Here is an 11,583-nt window from a genome sequence, read left to right on the forward strand (position 1 = left end):
GCCTGCCGGCATCGGTTCACAAACCTGCAGTCACTGTGCTGGCATCAGGTCAGCCAGAGGGAGGCCCCACCTACAACAGCTAGAGACGCAAAGCACAGAGGCTTAACCTGTGTGCTTGGTCCACTGGCTCTGACACCAGAGACAGGCACCAGACAGGAATCAGGAAACAGATCTTTCCTCCCCCCAGGCACCAGCTCCGCTGCCCTACGAACCCCAACCTTACTCTAGGGGCGGAGCAGCTCCAGAGACTGGAGCTTCTGGGCACTAGTAGGCACCACACAGAAATATGAAAATGTCAAAAGAACATGTTCAGACCAAAATCTCACAAAACCCAGAAAAGGGTCAAATGAAACTGAATTCACCAATCTGCCTGAAAGAGAGTTCAAAATAAAAATCATAAACATGCTTATGGAAGTACAGAAAAATATTCAAGATCTCAGTAACAAATTTAAATCGGAGATTCAATCATTAAGAAATTCCATATCTGAAATGAAACATACAATGGAGGGATTTAAAAGCAAATTAGATGTAGTAGAAGAGACAGTAAATGGAATAGAAATTAGAGAAGAGAAATACAAAGAAGCTGAAGCACAAAGAGAAAAAAGAATCTCTAAGAATGAAAGAATATTGAGAGAATTGTGTGATGAATCCAAACAGAACAATATTCATATTACAGGGTTACCAGAAGAAGAAGAGAGATAAAAAGGGACAGAAAATGTCATTGAGGAGGTAATTGCTGAAAACTTCCCCAATCTGGGGAAGGAGATAGTCTCTCAAGCCATGGAGGTGCACAGATCTCCCAACACAAGAGACCCAAGGAAGACAACATCAAGACATATAAGAATTAAAATGGAAAAGATCAAGGATAAAGACAGACTTTTAAAAGCAGCTAGAGAGAGAAAAAACATCACATATAAAGGAAAACCCATAAGGCTATCATCAGACTTCTCAACAGAAACCTTACAGGCCAGAAGGGAGTGGCATGATATATTTTATGCAACGAAGCAGAAGGGCCTTGAACCAAGAATACTATACCTGGAAAGGTTATCATTTAAATTTGAAGGAGGGATTAAACAATTTTCAGATAAGAAAAAGTTGAGAGAATTTACCTCCCACAAACCTCCTCTACAGTGCATTTTGGAGGGACTCCTATAGATGGAAGTGTTCCTAAGGCTAAATAGATGTCACCCAAGGGACAGACAAAGAGTACAGAATATGATTCATAACATACAAAGAATGGAGGAGGAAGAAAAAGGAGGAAAAAAGAAAAGAGAGAGATCCTTTAGGTTGTGTTTGTAATAGCACACAAAGTGAATTAAATTAGACTTAGAGAGTAAGGGAATTACCCTTGAACCTTTGGTAACCATGAATCTAAAGCCTGCAATGGCAATAAGTACATACCTATCAATAATCACCCTAAATGTAAATGGACTGAATGCACCAATCAAAACACACAGAGTCACTGAATGGATTAAAAAACAAGACCCGTCTGTATGCTGCCTACAAGAGACTCACTTCAAACCCAAAGACATACACAGACTGAAAGTAAAGGGATGGAAAAAGATATTTCATGCAACTAATAGGGAAAAAAGAACAGGAGTTGCAGTACTTGTGTCAGACAAAATAGGCTTCAAAACAAAGAAAGTCAGAAGAGACAAAGAAGGACATTACATAATGATAAAGGGGTCAGTCCAACAAGAGGATATAACTATTATAAATATCTATGCACCCAACACAGGATCACCTACATATGTGAAACAAATACTAACAGAACTAAAGGGGGAAATAGAATGGAATGTATTTATTTTAGGAGACTTCAACACACCACTCACTCCAAAGAACGGATCAACCAGACAGAAAATAAGTAAAGAGACAGAGGCACTGAACAACATATTAGAACAGATGGACCTAATGGACATCTACAGAACACTCCATCCAAAAGCAACAGGATACACATTCTTCTCAAGTGCACATGGAACATTTTCAAGAATAGATCACATACTAGCCACAAAAAGAACCTCAGTAAATTCAAAAAGATTGAAATTGTACCAACCAGCTTCTCAGATCACAAAGGTATGAAATTAGAAATAAATTACACAAAGAAAATGAAAAAGCCCACAAACACACGGAGGCTTAATAACATGCTCCAAATAATCAATGGATTAATCATCAAATAAAAACAGAGATCAAGCAATATATAGAGACAAATGAAAACAATGATTCAACAACACAGAATCTGTGGGGTGCAGCGAAGGCAGTGCTAAGAGGGAAATATATAGCAATACAGGTCTACCTCAGGAAAGAAGAACAATCCCAAATGAACAGTCTAAACTCACAATTAAGGAAACTAGAAAAGGAAGAACAAATGAGGCCCAAAGTCAGTAGAAGGAGGGACATAATAAAGATTAAAGAAGAAATACATAAAATTGAGAAGAATAAAACAATAGAAAGAATTAATGAAAGCAGAAGCTGGTTCTCTGAGAAAATAAACAAAATAGATAAAATAGATAAGCCAGACTTATCAAGAAAAAAGAGAGTCTACACACATAAACAGAATCAGAAATGAGAAAGGAAAAATCACTACAGACACCATAGAAATACAAAGAATTATGAGAGCATACTATGAAAAATTACATGGTAACAAACTGGATAACCTAGAAGAAATGGACAACTTTCTAGAAAAATACAACCGTCCAAGGCTGACCTAGAAATAAACAGAAAATCTGAATAGACCAATTACCAGCAAAGAAATTTAATTGGTAATCAAAAAACTACCTAAGAACAAAACACCTGGACCGGATAGTTTCACTGTTGAATTTTATCAAACATTTAGTGAAGACCTAATACCCATCCTCCTTAAAGTTTTCCAAAAAGTAGAAGAGGAGGGACTACTCCCAACCTCCTCCTACGAGACCAACATCACTCTAATACCAAAACCAGGCAAAGACACCACAAAAAAAGAAAATTACAGACCAATATCCCTGATGAACATAGATACAAAAATGCTCAACAAAATATTAGCAAACTGAATTCAAAAATACATCAAAAATATCATCCATCATGATCAAGTGGGATTCATCCCAGGGATGCAAGGATGGTACAACATTCGAAAATCTATCAACATCATCCACTACATCAACAAAAACAAGGACAAAAACCATGATCATCTCCATAGATGCTGAAACAAGGACAAAATACATGATCATCTCCATAGATGCTGATCAAAGCATTTGACAAAATTCAACATCCATTCATGATAAAAACTCTCAACAAAATGGGTAATAGCGGGCAAGTACCTCAACATAATAAAGGCCATATATGACAAACCCACAGCCAACATCTTACTTAACAGCGAGAAGCTGAAAGCTATTCCTTCAAGATTGGGAACAAGACAGGGATGCCTACTCTCCCCACTTTTATTTACCATAGTACTGGAGGTCCTAGCCATGGCACAACACAAAGAAATAAAAGGCATCCAGATAGGCAAGGAAGAAGCCAAACTGTCCCTGTTTGCAGATGACATGACGTTGTACATAAAAAACCCTAAAGAATCCACTCCAAAACTACCAGATCTAATATCTGAATTCAGCAAAATTGCAGGATACAAATTTAATACACAGAAATCTGTTGCATTCCTATACACTAACAATGAACTAGCAGAAAGAGAAATCAGAAAAACAATTCGATTCACAATCACAGCCAAAAGAATAAAATACTTAGGAATAAACCTAACCAAGGAAGTAAAGACGTATACCCTGAAAACTACAGGACAATCTTAAGAGAAATTAAAGAGGACACTAATAAATGGAAATTCATCCCATGCTCTTGGCTAGGAAGAATTAATATTGTCAAAATGGTCATCCTGCCTAAAGCAATCTACAGATTCAATGCAATCCCTATCAAAATACCTACAGCATTCTTCAATGAACTAGAGCAAATAGTTCTAAAATTCATATGGAATGACAAAAGACCCCCAATGGCCAAAACAATTCTGAGAAGGAAGAATAAAGCAGGTGTAATTACGCTCCCTGACCATCAAGACAATTTGGTACTGGCACAAGAACAGACCCATAGACCAGTGGAACAGAATAGAGAGTCCAGATATAAACTCAAGCATATATGGTCAATTAATATATGATAAAGGAGCCATGAATATACAATGGGGAAATGACAGCCTTTTCAACAGCTGGTGTTGGCAAAACTGGACAGCTACATGTTAGAGAATGAAACTGGATTATTGTCTAACCCCGTACACAAAAGTAAACTCAAAATGGATCAAAGACCTGAATGTAAGTCATGAAACCATAAAACTCTTAGGAAAAAATATAGGTAAAAATCTCTTGGACATAAACATGAGCGACTTCTTTATGAATATTATCTCCCTGGGCAAGGGAAACAAAAGCAAAAATGAACAAGTGGGACTGTATCAAACTAAAAAGCTTCTGTACAGCAAAGGATCAGTAGAACAAAAAGACATCCTACAGTATGGGAGAATATATTCATAAATGACATATCTGATAAGGGGTTGACATCCAAATTATATAAAGAGCTCATGTACCTCAACAAACAAAAAGCAAATAAGCCAATTAAAAAATTGGCAGAGGAGCTGAACAGACACTTCTCCAAAGAAGAAATTCAGATGACCAACAGGCACATGAAAAGATGTTCCACATCGCTAATCATCAGAGAAATGCAAATTAAAACCACAATGAGATAACACCTCACACCAGGCGAGGATGGCGAGGATGTGGAGAAAGGGGGACCCTCCTACACTGCTGGTGGGAATGTAAACTAGACCAACCATTGTGGAAAGCAGTATGGAGGTTCCTCAAAAAACTAAAAATAGAAATACCATTTGACCTAGGAATTCCACTCCTAGGAATTTACCCTAAGAATGCAGCAGCCCAGTTTGAAAAAGACATATGCACTACTATGTTTATCGCAGCACTATTTACAATAGCCAAGAAATGGAAGCAACCTAACTGTCCATCAGTAGACGAATGGATAAAGAAGATGTGGTACATATACACAATGGAGTATTATTCAGCCATAAGAAGAAAACAAATCCTACCATTTGCAACAATGTGGATGGAGCTAGAGGATATTATGCTCAGTGAAATAAGTCAGGCAGAGAAAGAAAAGTATCAAATGATTTCACTTATCTGTGGAGTATAAGAACAAAGAAAAAACTGAAGGAACAGAACAGCAACAGACCCACAGAACCCAAGAATGGATTAACAGTTACCAAGGGGAAAGGGAGTTGGGAGGGTGGGTGGGAAGGGAGGGATAAGGGGGAAAATGGGACATTACGATTAGCTTACATAATGTATCAGGGGGACACGGAAAAGGCAGTATATACAGAGAAGACAAGTAATGATTCTGTGGCATCTTACTATGCTGATGGACAGTCACTGTAATGGGGTATGTGGGGAGGCCTTGATAATGGGGGTAGTCTGGTAACCATAATGCTGTTCAAGTAATTGTACATTAAGGATAGCAAAAAAGAAAAAAAAATGAGATAAGATGATCCCTAATTAGAATCTCTATTTGCTTACCACTATTTTTCAATGGGGGTGCTATTGGTAATTCCAAGAGGAAATATCTTCATGAGTGGCCAATTCTCCTTGAAGGATCTGCAGATCGCTGGAGGTTTAGCATCTCTAGATGTGGAGTACCAAGTACCAGTGGCATTTGCTACAACCAAAAGGCCCCTTATATACCTGTTCGCTGATATTTCCTCATGAACACTTGCTTCCAAAACAACCCTCCCTCCAGGTTGCACCCTCTGTCCATTGTACTCTGGGCTCTTCTGCTTGTCTTTGATCACAACATTCCAAGTTCTGGAATGCCAACTTAAAAAAAAGAAGTAATGAGGCAAAAGCACATCTAATCACTCAATTGCTATTTTTTCTTTCTCACTCCTTTCTTGACCAACTTGACCGAAATTAATTTTTTTATTTTCCTCATGATTGGAACACCTCCCTACAAAACTCACTTGTTAATTAGCCTTTTGTGGCTTCCCTTGGTAGGAAGCAACTCATCTTTCTGCATGTTGCTCTGCCTTCCATTCTCTGCCCTGTCACAAGGAACTCTGGGAGTTCTCCCAAGGAGCCACACACTCTTGTCCTTGCAAATGCTCTTCTCTCTACTTAGAACATTCTTTTCCTTCTTTCTCTTCCTATCATCTCACTAATTTCTAATTATGCTTAGATCTTGCCTGGGATGGTTGGCACTGGAGCTCCTTCTGTAGGCTCCACGGTACTGTGTGTCCTTCAATCATTACTCTTCTTTCTTACCCATTTGGAAATTCTTACTAAAACCTCTGCTTATTTACTAGACTGTAAGCCCCACGAGGGTAGAACATGTCTGGCTCTTCTGTGGTCTCCCAATGTTGAGCACATTTCTGAGAAGTCAATAAATAGTGGTCCTATGTGGCTAGTTTCTACATAGTTTTTTCCACTTGGGCATTACTCATCATTAGACTATGGTATAAATCCTGGTGTTCCATCTTCCTTCACCCTAACTGCCAAGTTTTACATATGATAAAACTCAATATTTCTGAATAATTTGAAATAAACAAAAGTAGTACCATGTCATATCTGGTATTATAAAGAACCAGTATATACCTGGTTACTTTGTAATAAACTGACAAACAATCTTTCCTCATACATGGACTATATGTTTGAAAAGTGTTATCAGCTGTTAAAATGTGTGGTAAACTAAAAGACAAACAAAAAAGCTGTGATTAAGAAATGCTCAGATTGATCTAAATTGCATTCATGATTTTAATTAAGGTTGCAGATTTTTACAATTTGGCAGTTTAAAAAATACTAATCCCTATTCAATGTGCAATTTTTTTCTACATAAATAGTATGCTTCTTTGATAAATAAACAGTTGTGCAAAATTTCTATTAATACATATTTCTCAACCAACCTCACCCTTGGGGATTTTAATTTAATCATCAGGTATTTCTGATATTCAGGGAGTATTTAGACCAAACAAATATCCATGTCTTTTTATAAAATTCTTTCCCCACGTTGATAATTGAAGAAACGTCTGTTAAGAGTTGCCCATTTCTTATTACCTGTTTATTTTTAGAAACAAAAAGAAATGGGATGTTTCCAAAATCCCTGGGCATGATAATGGATTATTCTGATAGGTTTCACACAGACTGGCTTGTGGCTAAATACAGTTCTCAATGCCACATGGCTCTGGAGCTGGCAGCAAGAAGAGCATTAAGACAAGGCAGTTTCCACATCATGGGAGTGGCAGTGCGAGTTCCTGTTACAGGAGAGGCAGCAGCTCCCTAGGAGTTTGTGTTCTGCTGTGCAGCCCTGAAGGCACTAATGACAACTCACTGCAGAGTCCGACACCTCAATCCTTCCCTCTACTATACAGTCAGTTTATGCCCTGAAATGAATCCCTTCTTGATTTAACCAGTTAAGGTGGGTTCTGTTATCTGAAACTGCACTCTGATTCATGCAGACTACAATTTATATTCCCTTCTATAAAACACCTGTTTCCTCAAGACTACTTCTGACCGATGAGTTGTTTTCCATTCTTTACCAGAGACTATATAGCGGACCTTGAACCCATGGGTTTGAACTGCATGCATCTACTCATGTGCAGTTTTTTCCAATAAATAAGTTGGAAAATATTTTTGGAGATTTGCAACAATTTGAAAGAACATTTTCTTTTCTCTAGTTTATTATAAGAATACAGTATATCATCATACATACACCATACAAAATATGTGTTAACTGACTGTGTTATCAGTAAGGCTTCCAGGTAAGCAAGGCTATTAGTTATGTTTCTGGGGAGTCAGAAGTTATACACAGATTTCTGACTGTGAGGGGGTTGGTGGCTCTAATCCCCATGGTGTTCAAAGATTTACTGTACTTTTAACTTCAAACACAGTAGGAACACAATGCTCAACTGCCCGCTGTTCTCTGATCAAGAATAAACATACTCAAATTTATATCACAAGAAGCATAATAGAAAATAAAAAGAAGAGTCTGAGACTTGGTTCCAATTAATTATAATCGCTTTTTAAAGGAGCAGGCAATTACTGTCCAGTAAATTAAAAATATTAAATTGCCAAAGTAAAAAATAAGCCCAAATTATTTATCTATTTCTCTATAAATGTACTTGAACTGGCCTGCTTGATATACCATTTGAGGATAAAGGTAATTTCTTTTCCTACATGGAAAGGATTTAGCACAACCCTCAAAACGAGCCATTTGCGATGTTAGCTGGTATTCTCCATAGCCAGTACGCTATCATGATGAGGGAATTAGCTGCTGTGTTATTCTGAAGGCCAAAAAGGAAACCAAAATTATCTTAGAAAAGTTTTATTAACAAAATGAACTTAAACTGAAAATTACCTCAATGACTTGGACAAAATGAAATGGATCAAAAGAGCATGAAAATGAACTAATGATAAAGACCTGGAGATCCTAATTATTGTGATTTTGTGAGTGAGAGTTCTCTGAAATTCTTAGATTGCATTAGTCATTTTTTCCCAATACACACAAATCAGGAAATATATAGATCAATCTGTGTGTGTGTGTGTGTGTGTACATATGTCCTCACCCCATTGCAATTCTGCGGTTGAGAGAAGGTAATTTTTGGAAGGTAGAACTTTTAAAACAGCATGAACTTGTAGTTTTTCTTTTAACCATTATATAAGAAAACTGCTTATGTCTTTGTCTCTAATCTGTTTGAAGACATGTTTGTTAACTCTCTGGAACCCATACCTATATCCCCAGGAAAAAGACACTTTATCAAACCCCATTTAGCAAAGCCCTAGGAGCCAGATACATTTCTTACTTATGGCAACTCTTAACAAACAGAAAGCAAATGTATTTAAAATCTGATCTGAGCACAGAAACCATGCCCCAAAAATGTAGAGACAGCATTACTTTCCAGCGGTGGCAGCCCTTTTCTTTAATAACCTGAAAAACCCCATTTGCGGCTCCGCACTTCAGTTTTCTGTTGCCTTTTAAAAGGCAGTCTCAAAACTATTACATGTTTATTCTCCTTAATACCAGGAAATTCTTTCAAAGCACCAAGTTTGTGAACCTTAAAAGAATCTTGATGCGGGTGCTGTTAACACTAACGTGGCTTTAACAAGAACAACAAAAACTTAGTGTGTAAACACATTTTTACGCTCTTTTTGCAGCCTGGGCATGCAGGCATCCCCCGGACTCCCCGGTCCCGGGCGGGGGCGGGACCCCAAGGCGGCCCGCGGCGAACTCGCGCCCCTGGGGGCGGGGAGACTCCCACTCTCCGCGCCCCCGCGCCCCCCGCGGCCGCGGCTCCCCCAGCGCCCGCGGCTCCCCCAGCGCCCGCCTGCCCAGGTCCGGGCTCCCGCCGCAGGCCCGCCGCACTGCCGGCCGCAGGGCCTGGGGCTAGGGCCTGTGGGGACCCCCGGCGCCCCCCGGTGCCCAGAGGGCCGCCCGCCCGCCCCGGCCGCACTCACCAGCAGCAGCAGCAGCAGCAGCAGCAGCAGCGGCCACCCCGCGGCGCCCCGCGCGCCCCGCGCCATCGCCGCCGGCTCTCCGCGGCCCGCGCGCGCCCGGCTCTCCCGCCGCAGGCCCCGCCGAGGGAGGGCCCCGCGCAGGGCGCCGCCCCCGGGCTCCCGCCCCGCGCACCTGCCCGCGGCCCCGCCCCGCGGAAGGCGTCGGTGGGGGGTTACCATCCGCGCCCCAGGGCCCAGCGCGGTCCCACGGCCCGGACAGCGCCCCCCGCACGAGCTGCCGTGAAGGGTAAATCAGAAAATCCGTGTACAGCGGCCTGCAGGTCAGGCAAGGGGTAGTGTTACCATTACCGGGGCGGGTGTGAATGCGCAGTCAGACCCGTCTTGGAAAGCTGAGACGCTAGCAACGGCACCAGATCAGGTAACTTTTAAGAAGGGTTAACTATTGATGTTGGAGTAGTGGAAAAGCCTATGAAAGTATAAAGGGTTGATTTGCTACGAGAAAGAGAAGTTTGGCATTAAGTCTGAACAAAATCCTGGAGTTCTGCGGCCTAAAGTGCCGTGCCTGCCTCGCTCCCCGCGGCTCCTGCCCTTCCCGCCCCAGTTCTGACCTCCAGATCCATCACAACTGCCAGCCCCTCCCTCGCCTTTCCTCCCGCCCAGGGCGGCCAAGGACTCCCCCTTGGAGCGGAGAGAAGCACCTTTGCTTAGGGGGCTTCCCTGCTGAGGGGCCTTTCTCACAGTGTTACCAGGTGCGAGTGGGTAAGTTAACCCAGGGCTTCGAATCCAGGAAGTGTGCGTAGTTTACCTTTCTGCTTCCTGCGCCTAGAGCCGCGCTGAGTCCCAGGGGAGACAGCAACATTGTCAGGGAGTTGAATCAGGAGGAAAGCAGTCTTCTACTTTCTGCTCATTTCTCTGGAGCTGGACGTGGGTGGTAGCACACTCCTCTTGTTGAGAATTTTCATTCCTTACCATGCTGAAAAAACTCCCAGTTAGGCAAGGCAGGCTTTATCAAAACATTTTCACATATCCTCCTTGGAAACTATATATGTCATGCCTAAAACTAGTAACTGAGTCCTATAGGCAGTATTTATGCATCATTTATCAAGGGTTTGGTTTCTGTTTAGTAACTAAGATAATTGTAGCTTCCAGAATGAGAACTAGCTAATGCAAATTTTTTTTCTATTGGATTATGTGGCTTCCCCCGAGGCTGTCAAAGGCAGTTTCAGGATGCTATTCCTAGAAAAGATATTATTCCAAGGCTTTAAGAGGTGTCAGTACATGCGCAGTCCAATGCTATAGTGTGTCATTGTTGAATTTAGTTCCTCTTTGGAAATTCAGTGAGTTGCAGGGACTTCTCTAGCTCCTGACTTCTTTGGGCTAGCATGGGAATAAATCTAGTTCATAAGTCTCTGTGAGCAAGAACAAATGACAATAAACTCATTACTTTAAAATAATTGAAATGTTAGCAAGATGTGAAAGATTTAACATATAGGTTTTCCCCTCTAAATTTGTTGAACATTACAGTTAATGAACTTTTCTTAAGATACATAGTTATAATGCATCAGTTCAAATTATACTCTTTGAAGTGCAAATAATCAGCTTTAATGTATAGATGGTGTCAAAATATCTTAGTTAAAGTTTCCCAGAATACTTGGCTTCACACATTCACACAGGTGAGACTAATTTAAAGTGATTTGCTCTTAGAATGATCTCTTAATAGTATCTAAAACATGAAATACCTGTATAAAAAACAATTTCACAAAGACCAACAAGAATTAATGTGTTTCTTTTCTACTCTCATTGCCTCCCGAATCCTAACACTTTCCAGCATTAAAGATCACTTTGTAAATGGACAGTTCTTGGCTAACAGTTTGCTAGATGGCTGACCACTTGACTCCATGGAAAATCCCAATGAGTGTATGTATTAGAATAATGTTGAAGAGGTGAGAGTTAAATCTGGTTGCTATCCTCCTGTCAAATGTCTTAGAAGCAAATCATAGAAATGTGTGGCTGTTAGAACAAAAAACTGGTCATTGTGGTCAGGAGGCTTGTCACAGAACCTTCATTAATAAAAGTTAAGTGGGTACAAAAAAAATATGAA

The 11,583-nt window shown here is 40.5% G+C and overlaps 1 protein-coding gene across 1 annotated transcript in view; it reads right to left on the reverse strand.

The window, feature by feature from the left end:
- The window catches only part of DSG2 (desmoglein 2), a 50,293-nt gene extending 40,625 nt beyond the window's left edge, over positions 1-9,668 (reverse strand). The window contains exon 1 of the mRNA XM_057503982.1: positions 9,483-9,668. Coding sequence (XP_057359965.1) covers positions 9,483-9,548 — 66 coding nt within the window. The 5' untranslated portion in view covers positions 9,549-9,668. The remainder of the gene's footprint in view (positions 1-9,482) is intronic.
- Positions 9,669-11,583: the final 1,915 nt, after the last annotated feature.

This window comes from Manis pentadactyla, chromosome 6 (genome assembly GCF_030020395.1).
Source record: "Manis pentadactyla isolate mManPen7 chromosome 6, mManPen7.hap1, whole genome shotgun sequence".
Taxonomy (NCBI): domain Eukaryota; kingdom Metazoa; phylum Chordata; class Mammalia; order Pholidota; family Manidae; genus Manis; species Manis pentadactyla.